Below are 17,500 nucleotides of genomic sequence, written 5' to 3'. Positions count from 1 at the left end.
TCTTCACCACCTCCAGGTTGCCGTCCAGACAGGACTGCGTCAGCGCCGTCTGGCCATCAGCAGTAAAACCATTGATCTGCACAAGCTGCGAATACCGTGTCAGGATGCGCTTCAGCTCGCGGGGGTCGCCTTCTTGCACAGCTCGCACGAACTCTGCCTGGCACCCGAACTGCTCCACCCCAGGGTATCCGGAGTCAGGGGGAAACTGAAACCCAAAGTCTGGCGAGGAGGAGCGCTGGTAGCCCGGGCTACTGACGGGAGAGGCGTCTCCGGTGCTGCCGGCTTCACTGCTGCCGCTGCCACTACTGGAGGTGCTGTAGGCAGGGCTGGGCGCAGTGTACGCAGGAGAATACATCCGCTGGTCGTCATAGGGATCAGTAAGCGGACCCGGAGAAGGCTGAGGTGATTCAAGCGAAGGGGACTCTCCTGTTGACATGATGGAGTCCGGCGAAGACGGTGCGTCCTCAGAGCACACGGAGCTGGCGCGTTCCACCTTCATGGTTAAGTCGGGCTGGATGACGCGCGGGATCCCTTGGGCTCAGACGCGGCACATGTGACCTCAGCGAAGCGTGCGGGTCAGCGGCACTCACGTCAGGGGCGAGGGAGGGACTGAGTCGCTGCTCCGTGGTTGGGACTAGCGCGGCAGCGGACTGGTGAGTGGTGCTGCGCTCTAGCGGCCGCCTCGCACAACACCACGTGGGAAAAACTGACGGCAGCGTGAGAACGGTGTCAGCCCCAACACCCACCACCACCACCACCGCCACTTACCACCTCCATTACCATCATAACCCATCCCTCCCGGCACCACCATCGCCGTCACGGCCATGGCCATCTCGCACTCTCTACTGCCACCATCACCTACTGCCACTATCAAGCGGGTATCCCGCTCCACATTGCCATCCCCATGCTGTAATCCCCCACCACAATCAACACCCCCATCCCTCGCTCACAACCGTCTGCAGGCAACAGAACATTACCTTGACACCCGTCTGGCCGTTGCACGCCCTCGAGAGCCGGACGCGGGTGAGGCAGCGAGGTTGTGCCAAGGTTGTAGAGGAAGGTGGGTGAACCATGAGACTAGCAAAGGACAGGAATTAGAGAAAAGAAAGAAATCAGACAAACAGAAAAGACTAAAAGACAAAGACCTTTACAACACAGAGAGAGAGAGAGAGAGAGAGAGAGAGAGAGAGAGAGAGAGAGAGAGAGAGAGAGAGAGAGAGAGAGAGAGAGAGAGTGTGTGTGTGTGTGTGTGTGTGTGTGTGTGTGTGTGTAAAATAAGTACAATGATAATCTGGGTACAGATGAAATTACATTTTGTAAGATAGAGTGACAACTTAAACCAAGTGTCGGCAGGGATGAAATAACAGAGTGGGCGAGTAGAATAGCAGCCTTCTAAACAGAACAACCGCAGATATATAGTTGCAGGATAAGCTACATAAAAATCTGAGTACAAAAATAGATTTGCAACTTAAGTAGATGAATTATTGATATGATATGAGCATTGTCGAGTGATTCTGATGGAGGAGGGAAAGTGCCAGTAAACTGAACAGAATGGAAGAGTCAAGGGAATTAATACCATTTTGAGACAATATTGGTGACGGGTGTTTGAAACGCGTCAGTTAACCTTGGCGTCTTTCACTTTTCTGCGTGACTGCGGTCTTTCCTCTTTGCCACAACTCGTAACTTGGGGTGGGGTCTAGCTCCCCTTAATTGCTTTCCCACGCCCCAGCCGGTGAAGGGAATCCATGAATGTAAAATGGGTTTTCTTTTAAAAAATTTGTTACGGTTCTCTTAAGAAAGGATGATACCAGGAGTAAAGGAACTATCCCAAGAAGACAAAAATGTGGAGGATGTATGGTAAACTACATTATATATAGCATGAATCTCGCTTCCTTCTTGACCTTTGAACTAGTAGCGGGTAAAGATCGCTTGCTTCGAGACATAGTGTCGAATGTGATATTAGGGTCACCACAGTTTTTTGCTCAGGTACAATTAATCGAATATGCCGTAAGAGAGAAAGAAGGAAAGGATGGTATGCATTTGATATGCTATGCGGCGTCTGTTGTGGTCCCAGATGCAAGCCTGCCACTGGACTCACAGATTTGTAAGCGTTCCAAGAACTTATAAAACAGTATGAATAAAGGAGACACGTCTGGAATTTTCATTCATACGTTTTGCCTGTGCTTCGACTGTCTTATATGGATCGATACAAGGGTGGCTCAATTGCCTTGTCCTTACTGACAACGAAGATTGTGCAGTGCTTAAGCGATTGTGTTTCTGATTGATTTTGGAGCATTTATTGGATGCTATATCTGTGTGTGTGTGTGTGTGTGTGTGTGGTGTGTGTGTGTGTGTGTGTGTAATTCACCACGGTCGTCTACTGGTCACCCAGCCAGTCTTTCCCATTACGGAGCGAGCTCAGAGCTCATAGACCGATCTTCGGGTAGGACTGAGACCACAACACACTCCACACACCGGGAAAGCGAGACCACAACCTCTCGAGTTACATCCCATTCCTATTTACTGCTAGGTGAACATGGGCTACACATTAAGAGGCTTGCCCATTTGCCTCGCCGCGCCGGAACTCGAACCCGGCCCTCTCGATTGTGAGTCGAGCGTGCTAACCACTACACTACGCGGTGTGTGTGTGTGTGTGTGTGTGTGTGCTTCTTGCCTGACTCTCCGAATATAACTTGACATCGTTTTAATAGTAAAGCTCCTTTACCTGGTGTCACAATCGATAAACCTTAGGCCTTGATGGAATAACAACTTATTTAAAGCGACAACTGATGTATCGTCAGTGTTAAAATGACACCGGTCATTGTCCTATGAAATGCAAAGGCACCAGCTGTACTTTATAAAGAACATGTTTATAAAACTTTGGCAAAAAAAGTTGTTGGCAGATAATGTTAGGTTAAGTAAGAATGATCTTTTCTTTATCTTGATCGTGCACAATAATATCATGTAAAGCGCAAGGTTTTAGCATAAAGATGTGGTAGGTTACATTTGAAGCTTGTCTTGAAATACTGTGTCTTTTATCTTCCACATTAATGATACAATACCACACATGAAACATTCAGTGGTGTATCTGCAGTAACCATGACTAATTATGAAAAATAGTTATCTACCTATAAGAACCAGAAGTAGATGTAGATTTGCACAGTATGGCATGCCTAGGTTGGAAAAGAGTGTCAGAAAATCGAGGGAGATAGAATCCAATCTTAATTTATCCCGAGTCCCGACCAATTCCCAGACTAACTCAGTGTTTATCTAAAGTTTTAATTTTAAAACAATGAAATATGATTAATTTTCAAGCGATACTTTTTGTTGTTTCTGTGAAGTTAATCATTATGATCTCTGATTCTGCGTGACTGTTTACTTCATACATGTACTTTTGACTAATTTGTCATGTATTTCCTTAACGATTATTGCCACTATTGCTGCTGCTGCTACAACAACAACAACAACAACAACAACAACAACAACAACAGCAGTAGCAGCAGCAGCAGCAGCAACAACAACAACAACTACTACTACTACTACAACTGCTGCTACTGTTACTACTACTACTACTACAACTATTAATGTTACCAATGCTGATGCGGGAAGGGGATACAAGTCTCTACCACATCATTGTACGCAGTACTTGCTGCCTTTGCCACTGCAGCGATAATCTTTTCAACTAAAGTTGTTGAGAAAGTAGAATGGCAATTGGAGCCCCTATACAAATGATGCAGTCAAAACCTTTTATCATTCAACTGCATTTGATGACCGGTTAAACATCATTGTTGTTAGTTAGGGACAGAATCACATCTGAGAACACGTGTCCAGTAGCAACGAGCTGCTACATAGAGACAGTCATGGCCATGATTCGTGTAGCTTTCTACGCTTCCATTTATTTATTTATTTTTTTGCCATCACCCTTTCATGGGCATTAAATAATTTTAACTTTCCCTTTTAAATGTAATTATAATGACTTATGTAACATCTATATAATAATGTATATTATTATATAGATATACTTAGATATTATTTTATTTCTAATATCTATTCATCTACTTATTTTCTTTTTTATGTAAAACATTTCAACAAGATGTAATATAAACATTCAATCCCTCACACACACTCTGAAGGGTGGGCTGCATTAATTCAACGGCACGCCGCAACTCTAATACGCCGCCAGATAAGAGAGAGAGAGAGAGAGAGAGAGAGAGAGAGAGAGAGAGAGAGAGAGAGAGAGAGAGAGAGAGAGAGAGAGAGAGAGAGAGAGAATGTACAAGACGGATCATGCTGGAGAAAAATGCAATGAGGATGCACGGTATACTGAAGAAACAAGATATGGTATAAAAAAAAAAAGTAAATAAATGATGTCCATAATAATAACAATAACAGTAATAATAATAATAATAATAATAATAATAATAATAATAATAATAATAATAAATAAAAATAACAAAAATAGATGTAGAAGACTTATCAACAAAAGGAACTCCATCACTAATGGGATAAAAGAAACAGACATAGAAATACAAGGGTGTAAAGAACTTACTTTCAAAATGATGCAACAGAACACTAGAATACATATTAGAGAAAATTATGAGCAAACAATGAACAGACATGAATTTACAGGAAAAACATGATTATTCTGTTTTATTGATGTTAGAAAGGTTTATCCGATTCCTATAAAAACACAAATAATGAATAGGAATGCACATTTCCTACTAGTGTCTATGGACTTTGAAGGCAAGTTGGACTACTTATGAGTATTGAGGGTGTTTCTGACCCCCTAATGTCATTGCTGGGAGAGAACACAGAGATAGATATGGGAAATGGTCAACCAAATTTAAGGATGTATGGAAGGAAACTACACTCAGTCTATAAAAGATCACAAGGAATTTAATAATGTTTGAAGTAATTTACATGTATGAGTTGCACTAATGAATGTAATATAAATAAATATATATATATATATATATATATATATATATATATATATATATATATATATATATATATATATATATATATATATATATATATATATATATATATATATATATATATATATATATATATATATGTGTGTGTGTGTGTGTGTGTGTGTGTGTTATGTTCTAAATACAAATACTGTATACATATTGTATATAAACCGCTAATAAACAATCTTTTCTCTCATCATACATACATACACACACAAAAAAACATACACCTGTAGAAAAGGGAGTATCACATAATTCTTTATGAATCTTAATGTTAACAAAAGTGCTAAATCAATATATCTAAAGGAATGTATACCCTTATGCATGCATATGTATGTATGTACATGCATATATAATATATATATATATATATATATATATATATATATATATATATATATATATATATATATATATATATATATATATATATATATATATATATATATATATATATATATATATATATATATATATATATATATATATATATATATATATAATATATATATATATATATATATATATATATATATATATATATATATATATATATATATATATATATATATATATATATATATATATATATATATATATATATATATATATATATATATATATATATATATATATATATATATATATATATATATATATATATATATATATATATATATATATATATATATATATATATATATATATATATATATATATATATATATATATATATATATATATATATATATATATATATATATATATATATAAACATAAATAAGTAATAGTTAGTTACAAAAAATATTTTTTTAGTCTCCAACTCCTTGCCTTTTAGAGCATTCTGAAAAACTTTAATTCATTTACATCTTTCTTCCTTGACAGTTACACACACACACACACACTTCTTTTTTCTAACATTAAAGACCTTTCCTCTGTAATCTCATACTAGCTAGGCAAGACCTGCTAGTTTTCACTTACATGTTTTATATACATACATTAATAACACTGTCCACTTCCTCATTCAGGAATGGTTGGTAAAACTTGGAGTTCTTGCATTCACTGTGCCACCTAACATGGGTTATCTTATTCAAAAATATATATGTATCAAAATATTTAGGCTCTATTTCTTGTGGTTTTCAATTTAGACATTTAATTTCACATTCCAAATCTATATGAATTATGAAAATATGCCAAATTGTTAATATTCATTACTTTAAATTCAAACCTGAATAAAAAAAAAAAAAAAAAAAAAGAATGTCAGGACATTTATCCATAAATGATCTTTAAGTATCTAACTCTAATATTCAATTATATACTTAATTTTTAATTATATGGCAATTTTTCCGGTTGCTAAATTTTCAAATTCAATAGATTGAATTCTCCTTACCTAACAAGCCACTTAATATAATTTTGACAAAATCTGGAGCTAGTCCACACATGCTACTAAGATTAGCAAGCTCACACATTACTTTGTACATTCCCATGATTAAGCACACATGATTTTAGAAAAGTTTTCATATTCATTTAAAGAACTCCATATGATGTATTTCCTTTATACTACTTCAGAACAAATCAGTTTCTTCACCACACACTTAGCTCACTTTCATAACTGCTCCAATTTTCTCCACATATCATATACAAGAACCTTACAAAAGACATCAGGACATCTACTCTACTGCAATCCAAGATAGTTTTCCTTTATTGCATTAAACATTATGTTCTCTTAATTTATGCTTCATATATATTTTCTGCTTTATACGCATTACATCACAGTTTCTCCATCTCTCCCATCTCTTCAGATACATCAATTACTTTTTTTTTCAGTCATTGCTACAATCTGCACTAAAGCTTCTTTACATTAACTCCAGTGAATCACTTGACTAACAGAAAGGATTCTGGAGTATGTAGTATTAGAGGATTGTGGCAAACCTTGAAGCAGCACTAGATGGAGCCATATTGTTTTATGGTGGAGGAGGTGGGCAGGGTGTGTGGTGTGTGGTGCTACAGTGTTGGAGAGGATCCCCACACAAGCTGGATGGAGAAATGGCTGAATCTTCTGGTTGGACAAGGGGTGTGAATTCTACAGATGGGGCATCTACTTGGTCAACAGAGGCAGAACTAGATGATACAGGTAAAGTACTGGAAGTGGATGCAGCTTCATTATTGGTAGTAATGCTGCTGTGATGGGAGGAGGGTGCTGTGGTAACTGTGGTGGAAGTTGTGTTTATGCTGGGAGAGTGTGTAGAGCTACAGATAGCACTCAAAGGAATAACAATATTTGAAGTCTGGGTAGTAGAAGCAGAAGCAGGAGGGTAGTTATGGCCTGGTGAGGCAGCCCCTGTACTTGAACCCAGGGAGAGCAAGGAAGTGGTAGTAGCAGTGATGTCCAGGCTGGCAGCAGATGCAGGGGTTGCAGGAGTGGCAGCCATGCAACCCCTGGGGGAAGGTGGCCCGTGTGGGAAGAGAGATTCATATGAGGGTGGAAGGTCCATGGTAGCAGTGGATGATCCAGGCCATCTATGGAGTGAGTGAGGGGGTGGCAGCTGTGTAGTGGTAAGGTGTGTTGCTCCATTGCCCACCATGCCATGCCCTGAGTTACACACCACTCGCACCTGAATAGCACAAAGGAAAAAAAATATATTAACTTACTTTTTATGAAAATGAAAATGACTATAAAGGATTTATTTATCACTTATGTTAAGAGAGAGAGAGAGAGAGAGAGAGAGAGAGAGAGAGAGAGAGAGAGAGAGAGAGAGAGAGAGAGAGAGAGAGAGAGAGAGAGAGAGAGAGAGAGAGAGCACAAGTCTACCTGTATAGCCATATGGTGAGCTGAGGATAAAGTAGAGGACACCTCATAAGATTCTGCATATGAGTTTAGTTCCTGTGGTGGACGAGGATCCCTAGGAGCAGGAGGTCGAGCATGGCGCCAGTAAACCACTCCAGCCACCAGCAAGAGCAGTAGAAGTGCTGCACCCACCCAAGGCCCCACCATCACAGGCACCAGACCTTCCATGGTGACTAGAATAGGAATAGGTGACATACATGAGGCGAAGACAAATTGAAGGTGGGGTTAACATTTTGTCATACAGATGTGTTTACAGCAGACATGCCTAATGACCAATAATAATATAACATTAGGGAAGATGTTTCATAAGGGATAAAAAAAAAAAAAAAAAAAAAAACTTATATGATTTCATTTATTTGAATTAAACATTCAACAGTTTTTGTGTAGACAGAAGAAAAGAAATAAGAACAAATAAAAAACAAACTAGTAAATGAATAATGCAATATAACCTGAATGTAATCAATTACTGACTATGAAATTGAAAAGAGGCATCCAAGGAGACTGGAATAGATTAAATTATGCAAAAGATCTTTAGTCAAGATTAGTAAAAGCAAGAAAGTGCAAATACAAATAAAGTGAGATAACTAAGTGAGAACAATTCTTAGAAAGAATTTTAAAAAGTCAGCTCCAAAATTTGGCATCATTTACACACACACATATCTCAGAAGCTAAAAGAAGTATTCCATTGTATTTTTTAAATGTTTTGTAATATCTCTGTTATTACATTTTGCCATGGTCACTAAAATAATGGTGACAGCAAGTGCTTTAATACCTGGACAAAAAAGTTGAACTGGAGACAACAGAAATACAAATTAAAATCCTACATTATGTGTATTAAGTAAATACATACCATAAGAGCTGAAACAAGACATCTCATCTAGGTTGTGAGGTTGGCCACAGTTGATGTGGTGGTCACACCAGAGTGATTCATGAACACACATCTCTTTCTGGTGGTCAATAAGACCACATGACCGCAATCCATCAGCACATTTTGACTCACCATCTGTTTAGAGCAAATGTCAGTAAAACATTAGAGCAAACTAAATATTTCCTAAAAACTGTCACCGACAACTCAAGTAAGTAATTTTGGGCAATATTTGCTACATTCCTGAAGACCTTTCTTTCTTCTAATATAATTTTTTTTATAATTCCACACTTATCACTGGAGCTTTACATAAGACCCAAAGTTTAAGCATTATAAACACAAAACATATGTAAATAACTGAGTCAAGTGTGATTACTCATGGCTTGGGAGGAATTTCTTAGCATCAATACAGCAGGATGACAATGAAAGGTTAGGACAACTGATAAAACAGCATTGATCTATCTATCTACTGTATGTCTGATGCATAAAATACACCTCTAAGGGATGGCTATGACATGATTTCACAGAGCAGTAGCCAACAACTCACAGGAGAAGAAATAAATAAGTTCAAATAACAGGGATTTATGTTGTGGTTGTAATAACAACTTATCAACAGAATCTCAGCAACTAGATAGGTTGAGACATTTTTCATGTCCAAGAAACAATACTAGCTATCTTAACACAAGCTTTCACCTTATACCATATTTACTCAAATAGAAGCCAAATACAAGTAGAATATCATGGATTTCTCCATTGCCAATAACAGGTCTCAGAGGTTTTCATACTAAATACATATTAAATGCCAAGTGGGAAGATCATCTGAACATTCTCTACATACTAAGAGCTCACAAACAAGATTACCTCACCACCCAGACAGCTAAATGTTCCCACAACAGGACTTACCCACAACTGACAAGCTCAGTGATATTCACCATTCATTCAGAGATCAGCCACCTGAAAGAAGCACATTAACATTGCATGTGTGAATCCTCATCACTACTTGGAGAATGGGATAAATGGATAAAGGTGAGCATTCCGGGGCACCCCTTGGGTATAATACACAAGACAGATAAAAAATATGTATAAAGGATGACATGAGGTATGGTTTAAGACACTGTACTCACTTCTGAAAGAGACAAGCATCATAACAACAAAAATGATATAATGATAAAAACATGATGATGAAGGATGGATGCACAAATCATGCCAAGAACAACAGAAGGAAAATTATTAGATGACAGAATGGGACTTACAAGAGTGGCCATAGGCTGTAATAACCAGCCTGAAGCCTCTGTGTCTTTCCCACTTCACATTGCTCCATAGGGGTAAGTTGTCACGCTCTCCCACTGATACCTCCACATGTATCTCTGTTGACACCTGAAGAAGGAGGGAGGAGTGAAAAGTGATGGCACAAAAGGAGAGGAGAGGGATATGATAAAAACAGAACATAGAAGGCAGGATGGAATGGTGAGGTTCAAGTATAGTAAGGAAGGGTGGATATGGGCATGAGGAGTAGGAAGAGAGAAGCACAGGAAGGATGACAGTAATATCAAAAAGAAGGAAATGAGTGGAGATTCTGAAAGGAAAAAATGTAAAGATAACTAAATGTGAATGAAGGGGGAGGATAATGAAACAAACAAAATTAAATAAGGTGAAATGAAGAATAAACAAAAATATAAAAAAAGAAGACAAATAGTAAGATAAGAAAGCTGAAAGAGAAAGAATATAAGACAAATAAATAAAAGGAATGAGAATAAAGCAAAGGGAAGAACATAAAAAAAGAAAATGAGTGAGACAGCATACTTACACCACAACGTTGTGAGCCAGAGCTTGAAGTTGTTGAGTGAGTAGGGCAATACCCTACCAGTGCCCGCTTTGGCCCTAAGGGACTCAGCTCATCCCGGACTCCCACTGACCAAGATCCACACTGACGTCCTTGTGGCAAATCTGTTTGGTCCCTTATCTATGATAAATATACGGCAGTTCTTAGTGAAGATTGCTTATAATAAAAATATCTATAATGGTAACAATACAATTGGGTGTAATCACTAACAGCAATGCACACTTTAGTATACCTAACATCATACAGGATAAAAATATGTAATTGGCCGCCTGAGACAAGGGGCCAAGTACCATCCAACCCAAAAAGAAGTTAACAGTGCCATCACTTCTATAATTCTTCTATATCAGGCCTTCGTTAATGGCTAAGCACCAGTTATCTCACTTACATCCAATGACATTTAGCTCCTTGTCACAAGCAGACACTCATATATGAATATGAGTGCCTATATGTACTCTCTCTCTACCTTCCACACACACCCACATACACACAACATGTACAACACCATGTATAAGGGAAAGGAAAGAAAGGAAAACTCACTATTATGTAGTCAACACAGTCATTCTCAGGATGGTGATGTCTACTGGGATCGTCAAAGCGCCTCAGGTCTATATCTTCCAGCACACCAGTGAGCCCGGACCCTGAACAAGGAGATAGGAGTGTAAGACTGAGAGAGATCATACCATTAAATCACCAATTTCTAAACAGCTATTTTCAACAGCTGATTATGTAATTATACATTTTCTTTTTTAGTGCCTCCTGCAAGATCTTAGCAAACAACAATTGCAGGATCATCATTAGAAGGGTTCTCAAAAATATATCAGCTGAATATTTCCAAATAAACTTTTGCATTACAAGGGTTGAAAAATTATACTCAATTTATGATGACAGAAGGTAGTCAGCCTCTAGAGAAGTGCATAAGCATTGTACTCAGAGGAACAAAGGTAACATATGATGACTGTGAATGTAATTAAAGTATTACCTATGAAAATCAGTAAGGTACTTTTTAACAATACAGTACATAATTTTTAAGTTAATATTCTCCTTGTAATGCAGATTGAAAATTTAAAGATGCATGACAGTTCAAGAGTTCATAAGTTTAGCAGAGGAGAATCAGTTCATGGAAAAGAGATCATCTTAAAATATGTTTAACCCTTCCCAGCACCAGGGCAGATGAGTATACTATCAAATAAAAAAAACATCTATATATAGACTCTAACAACTTTTGTCCATTCGTCTATATATAGTTTCCCCACAAATGGACATTCCAGACTGATATCTATATATAGACTCTGCTGCAAAACTGAACAAGTTACATCTATACATATATAGACTGCTGCAAAACTGAACAAACAATCAAATGTATATATATAGGTGTTATTTGTGTTTGATAGATGATAATGTGTGTCAATATATTTATATGAATGTTTGGAGTTACTCATACCCAGGACTTGTGACCTGTATGTAATTTACTTTCACTTTTCTTCATTTTTTTCACATATGTACTGTTACTGTGTGGTATAGTTCTTTCTCCTTGACATGATAGGCTAATAATAATAAAAATAAATAAATAAATAAATAAAAAAAAAAAAAAAAAAAAAAAAAAAAATGCAAAAAATTTACAATATTAACTTATGTGCGTATCACATCCACCAACGATAAAGCACAAGTGGTGACCAGCTATGAGAGGTAATGTTGGCAAGCGTTTTGGGTATCTGAGATGCCAAATAATGATTTATCTTATGAACTTTGTTACTTGCAAGGAATTGTCTATATATAGACCATGCTACAACTTTGTGCAGTAAAATCAGAACAAATGTCTATATGTAGACAATCCAACAAAAAGTCCCAATTTTGAAATGTCTGTATATAGATCCTCCACTGGGAAGAGGTTAATAATCATAAATCATGCAATGTTGACAATGGGATACATAGCTTCACAGCAAGAGAGAGAGAGAGAGAGAGAGAGAGAGAGAGAGAGAGAGAGAGAGAGAGAGAGAGAGAGAGAGAGAGAGAGAGAGAGAGAGAGAGAGAGAGAGAGAGAAAAGAGGTGGTAGAGAAAGTTTTTATTATAAGAATGGCAGTTAAGTGATATAAACACTTCTTTTAAGAGGGAGGTATCAAGACATTTATTGCTTAATTTTGGCTAACTCTTTACTTTTGTTTTAGGGAACCAGCACTCAAGTGGCCTTTTTTCAACATTTTGTTGCTCTTGGCTGGCATAAATTAAAAGAAATAAAGAAAATCTCTCTCTCTCTCTCTGGTCTTTTTTTGTGGCACCTCTTCCCAACGCAGGTCATTAATCTTCCTTAGTTCTATCTTCATGCTGTCTTTCAACAAGTCTCTGCATCTTACTGACTCACATGGGTGCATGGAAGCAACAAAACGGATGTAGCAGTGCATCGGGGTGTAGTCATAGTAACTTTTTGAGGTAAGAGTGAGAATGGCAGCTGAATTGAGTCCAGCACCCAGATAGATGGTCTCGTTGCACACCTCCATTGCATCCAGAGTAGCTGAAGAAAAGTTTTAATAACTTTGATATTGTAATATCTTTTTACTTAAAAAAAAGTAAACACACACACACACACACAGAGAAACATTATGTATGAAAGGACAATACAAGGGAAATATGAAATATTTTTACAGAAATATAACAAAGGAGTAAAGAAATATGTACCTTTTCATAGAATTAAGAAAAAAATACACGCTTGGTACAATGCTAGATGCACAGAAACCAAAAAGGCAAAAGATAAAGCTTGGAAGAAATTCATAAAGCAGAGAAATTACAATAATAGACAGCAGTATAAGGATGTGAGTAAGGAGAGAAGAAAAAACTTTGATAAAGATGTGGTGTGTAAAAGCGAAGACGAATCCAAGTTTTTCTACAACTTTATGAATGGCAAAATGAAGAACAAGGAAACGAAAGAAAAATAATTAAAGGAGGGAAGACATACCAAACAGAGAAGGAAATGTGTGAAATAATGAATGAGAGCTTCAAAACTGTGTTCACTGTAGAAGAGGATTTTACAGAACCAAATAGGACATTGCATTGCCAAGGATTACAGGAAATCACAGTGCACAAAGAGGATATTGGAAGATTATTAGATAATTTGGATGTCAGAAAAGCAATGGGGCTGGATGGTGTATCAGGCTGGGTGCTAAAAGAATGTAAAGAGCAACTGTTGGATCCAATTTGGGAAATAATTGGAAGTTCACTAAATGAAAGGAAAGTTCCACTAGAATGGAAGAGAACCAACATAATACTGATATTTAAAGGAGGAAAGGCAACTGAGCTATTAAATTACAGACTAGTGTCACTTACAAGTGTTATGTGGAAGTTGTGTGAAACAATTATTAAAGAAAAATGGGTTAAACATCGGGAAGAAGAACAAACAAGTCATATCGAACATACAATTTGGGTACAGGACAGGACGGTCATGTGTGCCAAACTTATTAAGCTTCTACTCAAGAGTAACAGAAGGACTGGAAAGCAGAGATGGATGGCTGGACACATTATACCTGGACATAAAAAAGGCTTTTGATAAAGTCCCTCATGGAAGACTACTTTGGAAACTAGAGAACATTAGGAGGACTGTGAGGAACTTTGTTAGAATGGACAAGGGATTATTTGAAGGACAGCGAGATGAGAACTGTAATCAGAGATACATACTCATCTTGGGGTAAAGTAACAAGCAGAGTGCCACAAGGATCAGTGTTAGCCCCCATTATGTTTCAGATTTATGTAAACAACATTCACAATGGGGTAAACAGTTATATTAATTTATTTGCTGATGATGCAAAGCTGCTAAGAGTTATCAAAACCAGGAGGACTGTTTGCTGTTACAGGAAGATATAAACAAAATCTATGAGTGGAGCAAAAAGTGGAAATTGGAGTTCAATGCCAAGAAATGTCACGTAATGGAACTAGGAAAGAGCAAAAGAAGACCGGTATGGAACTATCTGATGGGAGAGGAACAAATAATGAAGACTAAAGAGGAAAAAGATCTGGGAGTGATTATACAGGAAAATCTGAACCCTGAAAAACACATAAGCAAGATATTTGGATTATCATATAAAATGTTGACTAATATAAGAGTGGCATTTAAATACATGGACAAAAGTAAGATGAAAAAAATTATCACAAGTATAATACATCCAAAAATGGAATATGCAGCAGTGGTGGGGTCTCCGAGCTCTAAAAAAAGATATGAGAAGACTAGAATGGATACAGAAGATTGCCACAAAGATGGTGCTGGAACTAGAGGACCTAACATATGAAGAACAGTTGAAGGAAATGAGACTACCAACCTTACAAGATAGAAGAAAACAAGGAGACCTAATAACAATGTACAAGATGGTCAATGGCATTGAAAAGATAGACAAGGAAGACCTGGTGCTGGTGACAGAAGATAGAAGGACAAGAGGACATGTAAAGAAGATCAGGATGAGGCAGTGTGTGAAGAATATTGGAACATACAGATTTCGACATAGAATGGTGGAAAAGTGGAATGCATTGAATAATGAAGTTGTTATAGCACAAAATGTGCATAAATTTAAGAAAAAATTGGATAAATGGAGACATGGAGACAGGACGCTATGAGCCCCGCTTGAACCCTGTACAATACAACTAGGTAAATACACACACGCACACACACACTTTTTGAAGGTATTGGTAAGTGACTGTATCTATGAAGTCAAGCAAAATATTTCCATCTATTTATTCATTTCATGCCTTTGATCTACTTTAACATATATATTTGTATATGTCCTGTATTCTTGCTTAACATTACAAAACAATGAATTACAGAATAGCTCAGTTGCAAAACTTTATTTGTTTCATTATCTGGAACATAATTCAATAGCAATCAGTATCTAAAATCTTAAACATTGTTAATTTATTACTTACTGCATCATATTCCATGTTAAAACTCTCAACTAATGAAAATTGCAATATATGTGCTGGTGACTCACATATCTTGTAGGTGAAGGAGGGTGCAGCCAGGGACAGTAGGAGGCCCCATACTGTCCATGTGTTGGTCATGATGACCTGGTAATCTTCCACTTCTTAGCCCTGTTCTTCACCTTTTAGCTGCTGGAAAGGACTCATGATTGCTCACTCCCCTCACTTGACTTGGTTTGCACTGTAAGTAATGCACAAAACATAAATTATAAAGGAAGCACAATGTCATCATAGATATTAACATTCATAGTATGCTGTTGTGGTATTCAACCTGGATGCATGAATTTTTTTCCCAAGGATACTTCTAAATAAGGGGATAGGCGTACATGAAGAACACTTAACATGGCCGTGGTACACAGTAGGGAGAAAAATGAAATGAAAAAAAAAAATAAAAAAAAATAAAAAATTCCAGGTAGGTAGAAAATTGTCATGCCAGGAAATAATTTCAGAAATTAAATGCACTAATATATGTACGTACAGTACCTTAAAGTAGAAACAAGAGCATTAGGTATAATCATACTGTACATTATTGTGTATGTAACGTACAATTACTTCATACTTATGACCATTTATATATTTCCTATTTAAAAGTATAACTAATACTTTTATTCAAATGTTCTCAATCATAATACTGTACTTGAGAAATACTCAGATTATTCTTTTATCTTTTTGGAAACTATTTGTTCTATACATGAGGATATAAATATGAACTCTTAAGTTCTGGCTTGGAGGGTGAAGAAACCTAAGATATGCTGAAGAACACCGGTGTACTATAATAGTTCAATTTTTTTTTTTTTAATAGGCGAGCATAAATAGTCACTATAATCACTTAATTCACTATATTACAAAGGGAAACTGGATAGTCTACAATCTTATCTCCACTCGTCTATACGTGTAGCTACTCTTGTCTATATATAATAAATAAATAAATATATATATATATATATATATATATATATATATATATATATATATATATATATATATATATATATATATATATATATATGTGTGTGTGTGTGTGTGTGTTTTAGACATGTTAATCTCCTAGTCTAGTAGTTTGCAAATTTGATCAACCTAAGTGTGGATAATGAAGATGCCAGCCACGCCTGCCTGTGTTTGAAGCAAGCGCCAGATGTAGACTGGCATGAAGTCTGGCTATACACTCCGAGGAGAAACCACATCTTCTTTCGGCAAAGTGACTTGCAGGTAACACACTAGCACAACAGTACTGTTTCACCAGAGACTCCTCACCTTTCTGTGTACTCTAGTGAGGAGAGTTACTCAATAACGTTCATCATCACTCAGATCCAAAGCGTTATACCCACTACTCAATTTCGCCGCCGCCATTTGTTTCTTTGCTCCTCGCCATATTACAAGTCTCACCCTTAAGGCCATGTGGTGACTGGAAGCATCGTGGAAACGTACGAATGATGCGGACACACCTACAGTAAAGATATCCACACGATGTCTGGCAGGGTCCTCGCGGCCAGGCTGAGGCCAGGCTCAGGTCCTCCCTCATCCCTCCCAACCGCTCCCCTCCGACCCATCACCATTGCCTCACGCCTCTTTTCTCACCTTTTTACCATTTTCTTCCAAAATCTACGAATTTATTATTTTTTTAATCATCATACCAAACTACTGCCTATGTCAGTTATATAAATGAAGACCAAAATAATGAAATATATTACTTTCGCCGACCCAATAACTGCGATTAAATTACGAAAAGGCAACTGCAAACTAGACGCAAGGGGAAGAAACATCCTCATTCTGGTCTGCCGGGAATTATCATGCCTCACGCCAACCCCACCTCGCTCCTTTCTTCATTTCCCTCCGACTCCCGTCACTTTCTGCTTGACTCTGACAGACTTAAGACCATTAAACTGTTGAATGAGTAAGCATCTCGAGCGTAGTTCTGTCTAGACACGTGGTGAGGCAGCAACACTACAACCGCAACCAACACGGCAACTGAGCGCTTATTGATCGGTACTTTGTGCTACGCGAGAGA

At 37.3% G+C, this 17,500-nt stretch overlaps 2 protein-coding genes and 1 long non-coding RNA gene across 6 annotated transcripts in view; 1 reads left to right on the top strand and 2 right to left on the bottom strand.

The window, feature by feature from the left end:
• Window positions 1-735, bottom strand: part of LOC123518297 (protein phosphatase 1 regulatory subunit 12B-like) — a 2,810-nt gene extending 2,075 nt beyond the window's left edge. Inside the window, exon 1 of the mRNA XM_045279036.1 lies at window positions 1-735. This exon is cut by the window's left edge and continues 2,075 nt beyond it. Within this exon, the coding sequence (XP_045134971.1) occupies window positions 1-499 (499 nt within the window). The 5' untranslated portion in view covers window positions 500-735.
• The window catches only part of LOC123518299, a 13,877-nt gene extending 1,298 nt beyond the window's left edge, over window positions 1-12,579 (top strand). Inside the window, exons 2-3 of the long non-coding RNA XR_006678742.1 lie at window positions 9,792-9,796; window positions 12,480-12,579. This is a non-coding gene — a long non-coding RNA (uncharacterized LOC123518299). The remainder of the gene's footprint in view (window positions 1-9,791; window positions 9,797-12,479) is intronic.
• Window positions 5,857-17,071, bottom strand: LOC123518296. 4 transcript variants are annotated; one of them, XM_045279033.1, is made up of 9 exons: window positions 16,938-17,071; window positions 15,504-15,673; window positions 12,896-13,045; window positions 11,073-11,173; window positions 10,500-10,655; window positions 9,946-10,069; window positions 8,678-8,830; window positions 7,792-8,000; window positions 5,857-7,594 (listed from the first exon to the last, which is right to left on the bottom strand). In XM_045279033.1, the coding sequence occupies exons 2-9, from the start codon at window positions 15,571-15,573 to the stop codon at window positions 6,944-6,946; spliced, it is 1,614 nt and encodes a 537-aa protein (XP_045134968.1). In that variant the 5' UTR covers window positions 15,574-15,673; window positions 16,938-17,071; the 3' UTR covers window positions 5,857-6,943. The 4 variants fall into 4 exon arrangements, with proteins under 4 accessions (XP_045134968.1, XP_045134967.1, XP_045134969.1 ...); XM_045279032.1 differs by having other exon boundaries at window positions 16,879-17,035; XM_045279034.1 differs by lacking the exon at window positions 16,938-17,071 and adding an exon at window positions 16,747-16,885.
• Between the last annotated feature and the right edge of the window lie 429 nt (window positions 17,072-17,500).

The sequence above is a fragment of the Portunus trituberculatus genome, chromosome 43 (genome assembly GCF_017591435.1).
Source record: "Portunus trituberculatus isolate SZX2019 chromosome 43, ASM1759143v1, whole genome shotgun sequence".
NCBI classification, from domain to species: domain Eukaryota; kingdom Metazoa; phylum Arthropoda; class Malacostraca; order Decapoda; family Portunidae; genus Portunus; species Portunus trituberculatus.
The sequence above is the reverse complement of the archived record's forward strand: the minus strand, read 5'-3'. Positions and strand labels throughout refer to the sequence as shown.